The sequence below is a fragment of the Octopus sinensis genome, linkage group LG9 (genome assembly GCF_006345805.1).
Source record: "Octopus sinensis linkage group LG9, ASM634580v1, whole genome shotgun sequence".
NCBI lineage: Eukaryota > Metazoa > Mollusca > Cephalopoda > Octopoda > Octopodidae > Octopus > Octopus sinensis.
In genome coordinates, this window is record NC_043005.1 from 16,895,611 (window position 1) to 16,913,751 (window position 18,141).

The window sequence follows — 18,141 nt, forward strand, 5'->3', positions numbered from 1 at the left end:
CGCCTGTCGTGCACTCAGTGCATTGCGGTTCGCCTGTCGTGCACTCAGTGCATTGCGGTTCGCCTGTCGTGCACTCAGTGCATTGCGGTTCGCCTGTCGTGCACTCAGTGCATTGCGGTTCGCCTGTCGTGCACTCAGTGCATTGCGGTTCGCCTGTCGTGCACTCAGTGCATTGCGGTTCGCCTGTCGTGCACTCAGTGCATTGCGGTTCGCCTGTCGTGCACTCAGTGCATTGCGGTTCGCCTGTCGTGCACTCAGTGCATTGCGGTTCGCCTGTCGTGCACTCAGTGCATTGCGGTTCGCCTGTCGTGCACTCAGTGCATTGCGGTTCGCCTGTCGTGCACTCAGTGCATTGTGGTTCGCCTGTCGTGCACTCAGTGCATTGCGGTTTGCCTGTCGTGCACTCAGTGCATTGCGGTTCGCCTGTCGTGCACTCAGTGCATTGCGGATCGCCTGTCGTGCACTGTCATGCACCTGTGCATTGGGGTACACCTGTGCATTGGGGTACACCTGTCAGGCTCTCAGTGCATCGCGGATCGCCTGTCTCATGCCCAGTGCATCGCAGTTCACCTGTTGTGCACCTAATGCATCGCAGTTCACCTGTTGTGCACCTAATGCATCGCAGTTCAGTACATTGCATATTTTTCTGGCTAATATATGTAAATTTATATTGCAGATTCCTCAGTATATCAGATTTCTGTTGTCGATAGATATTTATATTTTTTAATATTTTAATTATTTCTGTGGGAGGTTTTGGAATGTAACACTTGTGACAGTCATGGGATTACTGTAGTTTAATGTATATATGCAGAGCTCAAGATACCAGACATTGAAAATGAATTCTATAGAGAAATGGTTATCATAGTGAGGTTGAGACTTGAGGAATATAAATGTAGAAATGCAAGAATTAAGTGGATGTTACCGAATACCCTTTATTCTTATTAATACTGAATCATTTGTTTTTGTCTTTTAACTTTACAGATGAGAGGAAACTGGCTGAGAATGAGTTACCACTGGTAATCCAACTGAACTGGGGCACTGATATGAGAGATGGACGTTTCTTACTGAAATGTGAAAATGCAATAACTGCAAAGGTGAGTGGGTAGTGTCATGTTTGGATAACTCTTCTTAGCTTTTTTTTACCTTTTACTTATTTCAGTCATTCAACTGTCTGTGGCCGTGCTGGGGCACCACCTTGAAGAATCTTAGTTCATTGAATCGACTCCAGTACTATTTTTAAAGTCTGGTATTTATTCTGTCGGTCTTTTTTGCCAAACTGCTAAGTTAAAGATGTAAACACACCACCATTGGTTGTCAAGCAGGTGGGGACAAACACACACACACACACACACACACATATATATACTTTATTAAAAAGCAGCAAAAATATCATAAAAACTGTTACTCAGTTTCACATGTCTGTTCGTCAGACAGTTTTGCTTAGAAACTGTCTGACAAACGGAAACTCTGAGTAACAGTTTTTTGTGATATTTTTGCTGCTTTTTAATAAAGTATATTACTCTACCTCTGGTATTCGAGTACTATTTTTCCTACCTTGTTTTGCATTTATGTGCTTACTCTGGTGTGTGTGTGTGTGTGTGTATATATATATATGACAGACTTCTTCCATCTTCTGTCTACCGAATCCACTCACAAGACTTTGGTCAACCCAGGGCTATGGTAGAAGATGCCCAAGGTGTCACACTATGGGACTGAACCCAGAACCATGTGATTGGGAAGCAAGCTTCTTACCACACTGCCATACCTGCACTTAGTGCCTTTTAAAATTTTTTGTTTTGATTTTTCTTTTTGTTCATTGTTTTTCATCAATATATTTTTTTAGGTGTCTTGAGTGAAACAATATCATCTCATATATTGTTCATAATTAGTAGAACTAATGTGTGTGTACACTCATGGTGTTTACTGTTTCATGGTATGAAGCAGATAAAATGAATGTTTCCTGAGATTGTCTGATAGTCTGTTGCAAGTCACAGGGTGTTGACATGGTTGTGGTTTGGCTCTGCATTTGACCTCACAGGATGATGATACCTTTGGCATGCATTTTCTATCATAGTCTCAAATTAACCAAAGTTTTGTTGTGGAAACTGAATAAATGGAAATAGTGGAAGCCCATTGGATGCGATGTAGCTCTTCTTGGGTGATAAACTTAATTCACTGTCCTGCTGTACCCCTGGGTGCCTTTAGTAGATGTGAGGTTAAATGCAGTAGACAGAGTTCACTTCTATTGCAAATATTTAGATCAGGTTTTAAATGTTTTCCTCCCTGTCTTGGAGTACTTGCAATACTGTCATGTATATTGCCACTGTTGTCACCACCACCATCACCACCACTGCTGTCACCATTAACATCATGATTTCTACATCCTCTTTTCAGCTTGTATGCTTTGAGCAAGTCCTCTCCAACAGCATCCCATCATTTGTTGCCTTCTTTTGTCATGTAATTTGTGAGGCCCACCTTCTTGAGATTGGCTTTCACTTCTGTTGATGGTCTCTTTTGGACATTCTCTCTTTGGATATTCAGAAGATTTCAATTTCTGACACTCACATCCAACCTTTAACCCTTTTGTTACCAACCTGGCTGAAACCGCCTCTGGCTCTGTAGCATAAATGTCTTGTTTTCATAAGTTTTTTAAGTAAAATCTTCCACCAAACCTTAGTCACAATTTATGTTCTTAACACTAGCTGAATGATAACTAAGTTATTTTACTAAAATAATTGAGAGAAACACAGAGCATCTCAAAATAAATACAGTAACGAAAGGGTTAAGTACCTGACTTTCGATCTTATTTCCAATTTCTTCTTTTCTGTTGTAATTCCATCCACATTTAGAATTCTTTTAGATTACAAACTAACCTCAGTTCATGATTGGTACTTTTTCATTACCAACTTTAGAAGGAACATGGACTGTAGCTAAATACCAGCAGGCATTTTGTCTGTGCTAATCCATATCCATTTGAATTCTGAGTTCAAATCCCAGAGTGGATGACTTTACTCTTCATTGTTCTGAGATTGTTAAAATAGAATATCACTCAGGTACTGGGGCCTATTTATTCTATTGTAATCTTTCAAATGTGTGAGCTTGTGCTTATTTTAGAAAGTATTAGTTGTCAGTCATATCACAAAAATGCCTTAAGCGAATTAAATATAGACACAGATTGCTGTAGTTAAATAGCCTTCAGTAATTCCAACGCTTCTATAACAGTCCTCATCATCCTGAACATCATTAGAGAAATTCTAATTTTCAGATAATTATGTACCATGTAATGAGTGTAATGATTGTGGAAGTGGGAAGAACTGCAAGCCAACTGGAACTAGAAATCAAGATCTTGTCACTTCACATAAAAACCAAGTGATTTTCTGTTGGAATTAAGATAAATGGTTACAACCAGCTTCACTTACCAAATTAATTTTCTTATTTGCTCATATATTTGCTTTGCAAAAGATCTGACAGTGTATGTCTGTGCTCTTGTTAGTAGTTTACTCATGAATGCAATTATGAGCTGGTGTATGGACATTTTATTGTGTATGTGTGCACCAGAAGAAGAATAGTATATGTGGAGCATTTTGTTTTGAGTACAGAAAGCCTTTTCTGCTTGGTGGATGAAACTACCTCAAATTGGTAATTAGGATGACTGGAAGAACCTACTTCCAAGGGGTGACTAGAATGGTAAATAGAACTTGACTGGAAGAACCTACTTCCAATGGGTGACTAGAATGGTAAATAGAACCTATTTCCAAGAAGTGGTTAAGATGGTAGGCAGACAACCTATTTTCAAAGGGTGGTCAGAATGACAGACAAATAGATATGTACATAGAACTGTAAAATGGTTGGCATTAGGAACAGCATCCAGACATAGAAATCATGCCAAAGCAGACAGAACTTGGCACAGTCCCCTAACTCACTGACTTTTGTCAAACTTTCCAACCCATGCTAGGGTGGAAATGATGCCTCACCCCCTTGGTGATTTGTTAGTCCATCTCTCATTCACTGACACCTTTTGTCTACCTTCTGCCATCCATCTCTCTCTCAGCCTCTATCCTCTTTAGTGCTGGTGCCATGAGAAAATGTACTCAGTGCACTTGGGAGGACCACTTGGTCTTCCCAAAGAAGTGACAATTTCCCTAGTGCTTGTGATATGTGAAAATTCACCCAGTATGAGAATTGGTTGGATTTAGGAAGGGTGTCCAGCTGCAGAAACCGAAACCAAACCCAAATTGAAGTTTATGAATAATACGTGAACTTCTGACCTATTTCGGAGAGTAGCAACAACTCATCTAACCCATACCAGCATAGAAAGCTGATTTAAACTTTTGTTCTAGAAACATGGAGTATGTAAATGAAACCCCTCTTCCGCATTGTTTTATCTTGGTACACATATGTATCCCCACATATACCCACACATATATATTTGGGTTGAGTTCTGTATCTGTTGACACATGCATCTATTCATTAGCAGCATAAAATCTCATTTCTTCATTTAATTAAAATCCATTATTTTCTTAAACCTTCTTAGGGAAAACTTGAATGTGGTTGTAACATTTATGATTTTCTGGTCATGGCTAGTTATACAAGTGAAGTTGAATAACAACTACAACCATGAAATGAAACTGGGTCAGGAAGTGACCTCTATGGTTCTAACCAATTTGTATTAAGTATCTGTAAATACAGTTACCTCTTTCTCATCACAAAAGTCACTGTTGTAGAAGAAAGACTCCCCAACTCTAGCACTACTCATCTTTATTTCATCATAATCCTGTTTCTCTCCATTGAATCATCATGTCTAGTTGGTGTGCTTGATTTTCTATGTCATCTCTTTATGTATCTGGTTCTGGGTTGTCATGTGATCATCATCATCATCATTTAGCGTCCACTTTCCATGCTAGCATGGGTTGGACGGTTCAACTGGGGTCTGGGAAGCCAGAAGGCTGCACCAGGCCCAGTCTGATCTGGCAGTGTTTCTCCGGCTGGATGCCCTTCCTAACGCCAACCACTCCGTGAGTGTAGTGGGTGCTTTTTACGAGCCACCCACACAGGTGCCAGACGGAGCTGGCAACGGCCATGAACGGACGGTGCTTTTTACGTGCCACCGGCACGAGGCCAATCGGGGCGGCGCTGGCAACGGCCACGTTCGGATGGTTTTCTTACGTGCCACCGGCACTGGTAACTCAGCTGCAATTTCCATTGATCGATTCTGATATGGATAAGGACAGTTGTATAAAGACGTGCCAACCTCTAATTGTGGAGGGAACCTGTGGAAGGGGCAGATCCAGGAAGATGTGGGACAAAGTGGTGAGAAGGGATCTTTGGACATTGGGCCTCACTGAGGAAATGACAGGGGACCGGGAGTTGTGGTGATTTGCTGTACTTGTGGAAAGGCATCAAGTGAAGTAAAATTACTGTCATCCATCCATCCATACATACATACATACAGGCTTGTCTTTTATAGGTGCCAGTTCCAAATAAAATGCACCTGTGCCAGTGGCACATAAAAAGAACCCAGCACACTGTAAAGGGGTCAGCATTAGGAAGGGCATCCAGCTGTAAAAACCATGTCAAAACAGAAGTCTGGTGCAGTCTTCTGCCTAGCAACTCCTGACAAGCCGTCCAACCCATGCCAGTATAGAAAATGAATGTTAAACGATGATGATGATGATGACCTGGTTGTATCCATCAATACTTGGCTGCATCTGCCACAGCCTGGTTGCATCCACCACAACATGGTTGTGTCCACACGGTCTGTGTCATATGCTCACAAGATTTGGTTTGCCAAAAAGCTGCCAATTTTCCTTTTATCTTCATTACAAAGTGGCTCCTCCATTCATTACCTTGACTCTTAACCCTTTCATTACTGTATTTCTGTTAAGATGCTCTGTGTTTCTTTCAATTACTTTAAATATACCAAAGAATTTAGTAAAATAACTTAGTTGTCATTCAGCTTGTGTTAGGAACAAAAATTGTGATTAAGGAATGGTGGAAGATTTTAATTGAAAACTTATGAAAACAAGACATTTGTACTCAGAGCCACAGCCGGGTTTTAGCCAGGTTGGTAACGAAAGGGTTAAACAACTGCCCTCATCTCAGCCTCGTATCTTGTTATGACAGTCTCTTCCTTGGCTTCAACTTCTCTCAGCAGCCATAGTGTTGCTGTGACTGCAAGGACACTATTTTATTTTGACATGCCTTCAGTTCAAACAAAATCTGCTTGGTTTTTAACAGTTGTTTATGAAAAATGTGTCTGGTTGGTTCGGTGACTGGAGTGGGAGGAGGGCCAGTAATACTTTTAAATACTCCTACCTGAATAAAAGAGTTCAAACTAGGAGGAGGGCTATTGTCTGTCTGTCTCTCTCTCTGTCTGGTGGTGGTCATGGGTAGATATTAGTTCCTTTCAGTTAATATATAGATAAATCTTTTACAAAAGGTACAACTGTTGAAGGTGATGCAGTGAAGTTGTGGTAGTTAATTATTTTCTTTTGTAATCATTCTAATCAGTTATTCTGTTTTTGTTTCAAGTTTAATGTAATTTATTATATTTACAATATTGTATTTATAGTAAATCACTTTTATTTAACTTAGTGATGTAAATAACAATTTTCTATTGTTATTGTCCGTTGCCAGCCTCGCCTGGCACGTAAAAGCACCATCCGTTCGTGTCCGTTGCCAGCCTCGCCTGGCCCCCATGCCGGTGGCACGTAAAAGCACCATCCGTTCGTGGCCGTTTGCCAGCTCCGGGTGGCACGTAAAAAGCATCCACTACACTCACGGAGTGGTTGGCGTTAGGAAGGGCATCCAGCTGTAGAAACACTGCCAGATCAGACTGGGCCTGATGCGGCCTTCCAGCTTCACAGACCCCAGTTGAACCGTCCAACCCATGCTAGCATGGAAAGCGGACGCTAAATGATGATGATGATGATGATTGTTGATATTTAGACTCAACCTAACCGTGATTGAGCAGACAAGTATTCTTCTCACAACTCTCATTTTTCTATCTTTTTTTTTTGTCTAAGTGTATCAAGGTCTACATAAGCCAATATATCCTTCCATTTTAAAGATGAAACAGTCGGATGGTTTGAGAAAGATTTAGTTGCTATTTCTAGCATTTCAGGTGGCCATATTCAATGCTGCTGACTTGCTAATAGCTGTACAAATCTTGACTTCTATTGTGGAACCTGATATCTATGAGATTTAGAATTTAAAATGTTGTCTCTATCTTTCCCATTGTAATAACAACAAATATTTATTTTACTTGACTAAGGTTTTACTACTTGTATTAGTGAAACAGGTCATTCCTTTTCTGGCCTCTAATTTCTATATCAAAGCTGGTAGAGAGTGACCGTGGGAGATGTATGGAGATTTAGCTATAATAATCAGAGCAAATTATAAGAGACCTCATTAGCTTTGTGATTGCAGTCAGATTAAATTAAGGTCCAAATAAATTCATACAGTCTGCTACTAGCCTACTAATTCTAGGGGTTTCTTTAATATGTTTATATAGCATATCTTTGCAACAGTATAATGTGTGTATGTGTTTTCTGCATACACTGACAGATTTCATCCAGTAAAAGGAGAATTTCTGCTGTATGATAGCCTATAGTAGCCGATAACTGTAAAGGAGCCTTGACTGCATGTTGTAAGGTTATTACCCAGATGATATATACACACACACATGCTTGCAACTATATATAGTCATAACTTCCATATTATAATTTTTTTAATGTATTCTGTAGAAAAAATAGTACGGAACAAAACATGTTGGAGCATTTTTTGTTCTGAGTTCAAATCCCACCCATGTCAACTTTCATCATTCCAAAGTTGGTATAATAAATGTCTGTTTACAAGTACCATGATTGATAAAATCAACTAAAACCTTTGTATACAGTGCCCCGGCATGGCCACAAAGCTATGACTGAAATTAGTGAAAGAGGTGAAAGGATATTGGCTGTCACTATATACTCAGTTTTTATTGTTAAGATGGAGAGGTAAGGTGTGATTTGAGAAAGATTGAGCTATTGCTTCTAGCAGGTGAGGAAATGGCCATATATATATTTTTTATTTTTAAGATGGAGAGATAGGGTGTGATTTGAGAAGGATTGAGCTATTGCTTCTAACAGGTGAGGAAGTGGCCATATATATATATATATATAATATATATATATATATATATATATATATATATACTTTATTTAAAGCAGCAGAAAATTCAACAAAACCTGTTACTCTGAGTTTCCCGTATGACCACGTGGCCATACGGGAAACTCAGAGTAACAGGTTTTGTTGAATTTTCTACTGCTTTAAATAAAGCATATTACTCTACCACTGGTATTTGAGTACTCTTTTTTTCCACCTTGTTTCACATTTATGTGTTTACTCCGATATATATATATATATATATATTGATGCCTTTGGTAGTTTTGCAGTTGCTTCTGGTATTTTTCACCCAGGTTTCCATGCTTGCATGTGTGTGGAATATTTGTTGTGATAATTGTTGTTTTGCAACTGGATGCCCTTCAAGTTGCTAGCATTTCAAGTGTGATGTAGGGGAGTCCAAGCAGACGGAATATGTTTTGTTTGCTTGGCAGGCATCAAAGAATATCCATAGTAGCAAGATTTGAACTTGAGACCAACTTGTTAATAAATTGAATGATGTTCTACTGCATAGCATATTTTATGTAATATGAAACGATCAGGTATATTGAAAAATTGACAATACAAGTTTTAGCCGTCATTGTCATGGGTAATCTAATAAATGCAGACAAATGTAAACAAATGTTTTTGGTTTATCTCTAAATGGACCAATAACCGAGTATTGTTTTGAGTGGTGTCAACTCTAATCAGAATGTTTGTGGGTCTCTGTTGGAGATTCCATTTAACTGAATCCTTATTTCTGTCCATGAAGAGATAAAGAAATAAAATTTGTTTATATCGGTTCAAATAATGGCTAACCCTTCTTTTCTTTATTTTTACATTCATCATCTGAAATCTGATACTTTTCCCCATTTCATATCATAAGGTTAATTTAAGAAAACTAGTTAGGTTTATCTGCTGCTTTTGTGCTAGAAAAAGGAAAGTTGACTCATATTTTCAAGAATTCATTTTTCTATCTATTGCGATTTCTATGTATTAACCCTTTTGTTATTGTGTTCTTGTTGATTTTACCCTGCCTTTGTTTCAATAAATTTTGAAGATAATAATTTAGTGAAATCATTATCATCATCATCATCATCATCATTTAGCGTCCGCTTTCCATGCTAGCATGGGTTGGACGGTTCAACTGGGGTCTGTGAAGCCAGAAGGCTGCATCAGGCCCAGTCTTATCTGGCAGTGTTTCTACGACTGGATGCCCTTCCTAACGCCAACCACTCCGTGAGTGTAGTGGGTGCTTTTTATGTGCCACCTGCACAGGTGCCAGACAGAACTGGCAAACGGCCACGATCGGATGGTGCTTTTTACGTGCCACCGGCACGGAGGCCAGTCGGAGCGGCGCTTTAGTGAAATAACTGTCATTATTAAGCTAGTGTTTGATACCATGTGAAATTTTGTTAGTAAATTTAAATTTAGATCACTTTAAACCAGGAAATTTGTATCAAAGAATCACAGGCAGTCTCAGATAGGTTGGTATTAAAAAGGTTAAACAGATTTTTAAAAATAACAATCTTATTCATTGTAGTTTTGTCTCTCATGTAGAAGCATTTGTGGGTCTTCTCTTAAAAATGTTAGAGTGGCTGTGTGGTAAGTAGCTTGCTTACGAACCACATGGTTCCAGGTTCAGTCTCACTGTGTGGCACCTTGGCCAGGTGTCTTCTACCAAAGCCTTGTGAGTGGATTTGGTAGATGGAAACTGAAAAAGAAGCCCATCGTATATATGTGGTTTGTGTGTCTGTGTTTGTTCCCCTAACATCGCTTGACAACCGATGCTGGTGTGTTTACATCCCCGTAACTTAGTGGTTCGGCAAAAGAGACCGATAGAATAAGTACTAGGCTTACAAAGAATAAGACCTGGGGTCGATTTGCTCGACTAAAGGCGGTGCTCCAGCATGGCCACAGTCAAATGACTGAAACAAGTAAAAGAGCAAAGGGTATAGCAATCACTGAGTCAGTGAAGGGTGCTTCTTGATTTCCTCAGCATATCCAATTCCTTAAAAGACATATCTGGAATATTTGTTTATTGAAACCTTTTTTTTTTACAGGAGTTAAACACTAATTGCCCCTATTCACTCTTCTACAATGTCCTTCATTCTCTAACCTTTCATCACCTGACATAAAGCTTCCACTCTACAGATATCACCCTCAGTCAATGGGGATGTTAGTCTTGCAAACTGTATGGTGCCTTAACTGGTGCAGTTGCCAAAATGGAAGCACCCAGTATATGATTTAAAGTGGTTGGCTTTAGGAAGGGCATCCAGCTGTAGAAACTGCACCAAAAACAGACATGAGAGCACAATGCAGTCTTTAGAACCCATGCAAGTTTGGAAGGCAGCATTAAAAGATAAATCTTTTTTGTTTTTTTTTGTTTTTTTTTTAAATGCAAAAATAGGTCTGTTTTTAGTGCTGAAATATGTGTTTCTCTGTAACATTAACTGTTCCTCACACTTAATAATATGACATCTATCTATTTTTATAATCATTTCAGGATGAGTTTTTTGAGATAGAAAGGGATGTTGGAGGGTTCAAGAGAAAACTGTCGAAACGGGAGAAAAAAGAGAAAAAGAAAAGAGAGAAGGAGAGATTAAGAAACAAAGAGAATCTGGAGAAAGATGCCACCCTTGCAGAGAAACTTTACACAGATGTGCCAGAAAACAGTTTTACTCGGAGTATCTCTAACCCCGAGGCTGTTATGCGAAGACGACGCCAACAGAAAGTAGAAAAACGCCTACAGGAGTTCCGTAATGAAGAAGGAGGTTCAGAATCTGGTAAGAATTCTTTATTTTCATTCATTCATTCATTCATGAATAGCATGTTCTGTCAGGTCTGGTTAAGCACCAGGCTAAATCCTTTACAGCCTTTAGTCTGGTCTCTTGACATCTTTAAATCCTTACAGAGTTTACAAAAATGTTCATCACTCCAAGGTCAACAAAAATCAATACCAGTAAAATATTGAGGGTTTTACAGTTATAGTAATATACTTCTATACTTAGGACATTTTACTCCTATTAGGGATAACCTCTTCAATTCTTTCTTTCCTCTTTTCTCTTAACTTCCCTTCTTTGTTTCCCGTTTTTCCTTTCTTACTCTCCCTTCTCATCTGTTTCTTTCTCTCCCTTCTCATCTGATTCGGTCTTTATATATAATCTTTGTGATTAATCTGTATATTTTGTATCTTTTCATTTGTCTTGCTCACTTACGTTCTGGCGTTTGCTAAATTTTCTTGAGAACATTCCTTTCTTAGTGGTAAGACCATAGGGGGTCAACTTCAAGCATATTGATGTCCACTTAGTGGTCATCCCTCTTACATGTATGTAATATAATTTTTCTGAATCTTCAGATTTTTCTATATGCTAAACCACTGTTTTTAAATAGATATTAATCAAATTAATATTCAATTTTTCACCCTTATCTTATATATATATATATATATATTATATATATATATATATATATATATATCTTCCTCTCCATTTTTGCCCTTCCATTCTTTCCCCTCTCCTCATAAATATGCACACACTTGGTTAGTCCACATTACTCCATGAGGAGCATAGGGCTGATCTCCTGGTTTCTGTGGTGTATATATTCACTCCTGGACAGGATGCCAGTCCTTCGCAGGATTACTCATGTTTTCATGTTGAGTGGACTGGAGCAATGTGAAATGAAGTGTTTTGCTGAAGATCACAACACATTGCCCAGTCCAGGAATCAAAACCACAATCATACAGTCGCGATTCCTACACCCTTACCACTAAGCCATGCACCTCCACATATTACTCACACTATACTTGCATAAATGTGTACAAACGAAATACCAGTAATATAATAAATCTTCTTTTAACCCTTTAGTATTCAGATTATTCTGTCAAATATTGTTTGTTCTTTCTCAACCCACGCCCGGCTCATTAGCTTTGCTTTCCCGGTTTCCTTGGTGTATAGGTTCCCCACCTGGACAGGATGTCAGTCCGTCGCAGGTGAGCTGCAAGATGCAGGAGGAAAGAGTGAGAGAGAGTTGTGGCGAAAGAGTCAGCAGAAGTCCGCCATTACCTTCTGCTGGAGCCACGTGGAGCTTAGGTGTTTCGCTCATAAACACACACATCGCCCAGTCTGAGATTCGAACCCGCGATCCCTCGACCGCGAGTCCGCTGCTCTAACCACTAGGCCATGTGCCTCTGTCAAATATAATCCTTATTTATTCACATTGCTTTGAAATAATCATGCATTATCTCACAGCTTTGAGATTTCATTGATGTGATTGATTATATTTAGAATGATGTAAGGTAAGTGTAAGAGACCAGATCTGGCTGATTTCCACATAAAAGAGAATATCTGGGCCTGATATGGCCTGTTTAAATGCTAAAGGGTTAATGAACTCCTGCAAACAATTACACTTATGTAGTTAGGCTTATGACTGACCCCTATTTATAACATTTGACCTGTCCTGACTACATCTCACCCCTATTTACAAGACTTGTAATCACTGTATTTGATCAGTCCTTAATAATTAACTCTAGAAATCAGTGATTTACAGATTGAATTGTCTTAAGTATTTGATATTAATCAAATTAATATTCAATTTTTCATCCTTATTTTAAATTTATTATATATATATATATCTTGCTCTCCATTTTTTGCTCTTCCATTCTTTCCCCTCTCCTCATAAATATCCACACACTTGGTTAGTTCACATCACTCCATGAGGAGCATAGGGCTGATCTCCTGGTCTACAGATTAAATTGTCTTTTGGCCATTTTCCAGACTCGTCTGGCACGTAAAAAGCACCCACTACACTCATAGAGTGGTTGGCGTTAGGAAGGGCATCCAGCTGTAGAAACATTGCCAGATCAAACTGGGCCTGGTGCAGCCTTCTGGCTTCCCAGACCCCAGTTGAACCGTCCAACCCATGCTAGCATGAAAAGCGGACGCTAAACGATGATGATGATGAATGATGATGATTTGTTGTGAACTGAATTCCGGTTACGAAAAATTTTTTTAGTGACATGTTGTCATGGTTACCTATACAGTACATTAGTAAAGTCGTTTATACTAACAGAGCCAAACAATATTGTATATAACACAGCTTTGTTGCTGTGTCTATATGTATATCTGTGTGTATTGCTGTGTTTGTGTATATCGTGCAAGTCACTTTGTGCTGGTAGTATATAGGCTTACCAACTACATGTGCGTGAATACACATGAAGAGTGGCTGTGTGGTAAGTAACTTGCTAACCAACCACATGGTTCCAGGTCCAGTCCCACTGCGTGGCACCTTGGGCAAGGCCAACCAAAGCCTTGTGAGTGAATTTGGTAGACAGGAACTGAAAGAAGCCCATTGCATATACATATATGTATATGTTTGTGTGTGTGCGTTTATGTCTCTGTAACTTAGCAGTTCAGCAAAAGACACCAATAGAATAAGTACTAAGCTTACAAAGAATGTCTTGCGATCAATTTGTTCGACTAAAGGTGGTGCTCCAGCATGGTCGCAGTCATATGACTGAAACAAGTGAAAGAATATAGGTACAGGCGTGTCTGTGTGGTAAGAGGCTTGCTTCCGGTTCAATCCCACTGCATGGCACCTTTGGCAAGTGTCTTCTACTATAGCCTTGGGCCAACCAAAGTCTTGTGAGTGGATTTGGTGGACAGAAACTGAAAGAAGCCGGTGTGTGTATGTTTATCTGTTTGTCCTACCACCATAGCTTGACAACTGATGCTGGCATGTTTACGTCCCACGTAACTTAGCGGTTCAGTAAATGAGACTGATAGAATATGTACTAGGCTTACAGAGAATAAGTCCTGGGGTCAGCTGGTTCAATTAAAGGCGATGCTCCAGCATGGCCAGTCAAATGACTGAAGTAAACAGAAGAATAAAAAAGTATATATGTATGTGTGTGTTTTTCTGTCTGTTTGTGTCCCCCGTAACTTAGTAGTTTGGCAGAAGAGATTGATAGAATAAGTACCAGATTTCAAAGAAAAAAAAAGCACTGGGGTTGATTCAGTAGTTGGGGTTAAGGTCACTGTGCAACCCCATGGTTTTGGGTTCAGTCTCACTGCACACTCCCTTGAGCTCACTAATGCCTTGTGAATGAATTGGTAGATGGAAACTATGTGGAATCCTATTGTGTGTGTGTGTGTTTGTGTGTGTGTGTGTGTGTGTGTGTGTGTGTGTGTGTTCCCTATTTTCTCTTGACCACCAGTGTTGGTTTGCTTACATCCACATAACTTGTTAGGCAACAAGCAGGAAAATAGTGCAGAGGTAATGTTTTCTTCTAAATTCTTCAAGGCTGTGCTCCAGCATGGCCTTTGTGCTATGATTGAAACAAATACAAACTAAGCTCATCAGAATAAAGCAATGTAGCTTTCCAGTTAGTTACAGAAAATATATTAATAGGATTTTTCTCTTGTCATCCAGATGGCTGGTTTTCTAAGTTAACTGTCAGTTTCCATAGTTTACAGAACCATTTTCTCAGTGTTTGGTTCCGCGGGGTGGTTAGAAAGAGAGAGAGAGAGAGAGAGGTGGAAGAGTTAATTGCTAGGTATTTCTAACATCCATCTTACTACATGATGGTAGATCGTCTACTGTAATAATGTTGGTATTTGCCATTTTTAGTAAAATTGGATTTGGTTTGTTTCAAATAAGTGTGATGGAGAAATTTCATTATGTTTGTATGCTCTACCTGACTATCACTGGTAAACAAACTTCTTGCAACATTTCTGCATATAATTTACACACACACACACTCGCATGTGTGTGTATGTTAGTTAGTTAATTTTTTGGCTCAAATGCAAAAAGCAAGGCCATGTAGGGGGACATGGAGTTAAGTACAGGGTGGTGTTCATGTAAAGAGTTCAGGCCACTTGAGGTCAAGGGAGACTTTGAACAAAGCGGTCGTCGGCATCTTCACCATCTCGTCTGGCAGCTTGTTCCACGGATCCACAACCCGGACAGAGAAAGCTCCTCTCCTTCGATTGAGATGAAATCGTCGCAGGTAGAGCTTTTCGGAATGACCCTGCAGCCGACGCTCTGTATGTATATCATCACCATTGTTTAATGTTCATTTTCCATGCTGGTATAGGCTGGATGGTTTGGCAGCTGCTGGCTGGCTTAGGAGATGTCCAGACTCCAGTTGTCTGTTGTGACATGATTTCTACAGCTGGATGCTCTTCCTAACACCAACCACTTTACAGAGTGTGCTGTGTGCATTTATACAGTACCGGCACAAGTGCATTTTATGTAGCAACAGAACCTGTAAAGGGCAAACCTGTATGTAGGGATGGCAGCAAATTTACTTAGCTTGATGTGTACAGCCAATCACCACAATGCCTGCTCCCTTGTCATTTCCTCAGTGAGGCCCAGCATCTGAAGATCCTTTTTCACCACTTCATCCCATGGCTTTCTGGGTCTTCCCCTTCCATTCACTACTATTGCATGATGTCATGAAAAGGAGACACATATATTGTATATACACACGCACACGCATGACAAGCTTCTTATTTCTTTATTGCCCACAAGGGGCTAAACACAGAGGGGACAAATAAGGACAGACAAACGACTCTGAAAGGATGAAAGGCAAAGTCGACCTCGGCAGAATTTGAACTCAGAACATAACGGCAGACGAAATACCTATTTCTTTACTACCCACAAGGGGCTAAACACATAGAGGACAAACAAGGACAGACAAAAGGATTAAGTTGATTATATTGACCCCAGTGCGAAACTGGTACTTAATTTATCGACCCCAAAGGATGAAAGGCAAAGTCGACCTCGGTGGAATCTGAACTCAGAACATAACGGCAGATGAAATACCACTAAGCATTTTGCCTGGCGTGCTAACGTTTCTGCCAGCTTGCCGCATGACAAGCTTCTTTCAGTTTCCATCTAACAAATTCACTCAAATGCTTAGGCCAGACTGGAGCTATATTAGACACTTCCCCAAGGTACCATATAGTTAAGAAGCAAATGCCTTAACCAAACAGCTATGCCAGCACCTGTGTGTGTGTGTGTATATGTATATATATATATATATATGAGTGTTTGTGCCGCCTTGTCTTGACATTGTGCCAGTAGTTGTGAATGTCACTGTTACACAAATGTTGTCCTTTGTTTCTAATCTTTGTGTATAAACATGTGCGACCTCAAGGAAATATTACATACCTTGCTTAGAAACAGGAGGCGGGGTTGGCAACAGGAAGAGCATTAGGCTGTAGAAAATCTCTCATCAAATTCTTTCACCTATGCAAGAGTAGATGTAGAAATGATTAGCATTGCATACGTATATGTGTGTGTCAACACATATACGCATAACTTCTTCCACTCATTAACCCTTTCGTTACCAACCCGGCTGAAACTGGCTCTGGCTCTTTAATATACATGTCTTGTTTCCATAAGTTTTTAATTAAAATCTTCCACCAAACCTTAGTCACAATTTGTGTTCCTAACACTAGCTGAATGATAACAAAATTATTTTATTAAATTCTTTGTTATACTTAAAATAATTGAAAGAAACCCAGAGCATCACAAAATAAATTCAGTAATGAAAGGGTTAACAGTTGAGTGGATAAAAAAAAAAGAATCTTATAAATTTTCTGAAACTGATTGGGATGAAATATTGCAAAATTTATGAAGAAATTCCAAAACTTTAAACCAAGGAATTTTAAAAGAAACCTAAGGCAAATCAATGATGACTCTACTGCCATATGGTAAGCAACCAGGCTCTATATGCAGAAACCCTTCTTATTTTATTTTTAATCTTATTACTTAGGGTATTGCCTTTTATTGCTGAATCTTATATTTAAATATTTTTAATTCCAGGTGGCATGCTGAAGGTTTATGGGGAAGCTCTGAGCCCTAATATTCCTTACAAGACACTCTTGGTCTCTGCAACAGATACGGCCAGTTTTGTGGTTGAAGAAACCTTGGAAAAGTATGGATATCCTAAAGAGGAGGCTTATAAATATTGCTTAGTCCAAGTAAGTCTTGCATATTATATATATTATTTATAGTTTTAGAAGGGGTTCTGGAAGCATAATGTGTATATACACTGTATACCACAACAGGCTCCCTCACCCAGTATGTTCTTGTCAAGCCTCTACCTGCTGTTACCTTGTCCCCTTTCCATTCAAAAATCTGGGTGGGTCTCTCCTCTGAATCACTAACTATTGACATCTCTCCTTCATTCTATCATCACCTATCCACTCATATTTACTACCAACTACTCACACTCATCCTTTTACTCTCCCCCACTCTTAAAACCTTACCCTTCTATTTCCATATCATTCATCCTTCCATCCCTCTCCTATCTACTGTATTATTCTGCTGTTGTAATTAATGAAAGCAGAACCCACTATTTATGTAGTTAGTCAACATTCCCTCTTTTCTAAGCCAGTCCTCCTATTCATATTTACCATTGATCACCCCCCCCCACTTCTGTTCATCATTCTCTATATTCACTCCCCTATATACCTCTTACCACCTCCATTCACTTCCCTTTTATACCCCTGACACCTCTCTTCATCTCTCACACTCCACCGCCTCATCACACTTTTGCATCTTTAGCCACTCTCTTAGATTCTTATCTCCCCATGCTTTTTTCTAATCATTTCCTTGAACACTTTATGCTGAATACATGTTGAATGCATCTGGCCCTTCACCTATCAGTTTATCTATCTCTTGCACTGCCCTAACCACTCACTTACTCACGTAAAATGCAGAGTAGCCACAAATCTCCTTCACAACAACAAGCCTGTTCTTGTTCTTCCCAACATACTTCAACCACTCAACACCTCACACAAAGCAATTTCTCTCATAATCAAGGGAGTTCTTTAGTCTTTGCAAGTGACAAGGCAACCTGAATAGTGTAAGGGCCGGGGGAAAAAACGTACCTGGTATTCTCTGTAAAGTTGTTATTAGGAAGGGGACCCAGCTACAGAAACCATGACAAATCTCAGATATTAGAGCATGACATGATCTTCTGGCTCATTG

The 18,141-nt window shown here is 39.5% G+C and overlaps 1 protein-coding gene across 7 annotated transcripts in view; it reads left to right on the plus strand.

Moving 5' to 3' along the window:
• The window catches only part of LOC115215522 (afadin), a 232,217-nt gene that overhangs the window by 118,396 nt on the left and 95,680 nt on the right, over window positions 1–18,141 (plus strand). For all 7 annotated transcript variants that reach the window (XM_036505804.1, XM_036505805.1, XM_036505803.1 and 4 more), the window contains 3 exons: window positions 982–1,094; window positions 10,649–10,928; window positions 16,972–17,129. In XM_036505804.1, coding sequence (XP_036361697.1) covers window positions 982–1,094; window positions 10,649–10,928; window positions 16,972–17,129 — 551 coding nt within the window. The remainder of the gene's footprint in view (window positions 1–981; window positions 1,095–10,648; window positions 10,929–16,971; window positions 17,130–18,141) is intronic.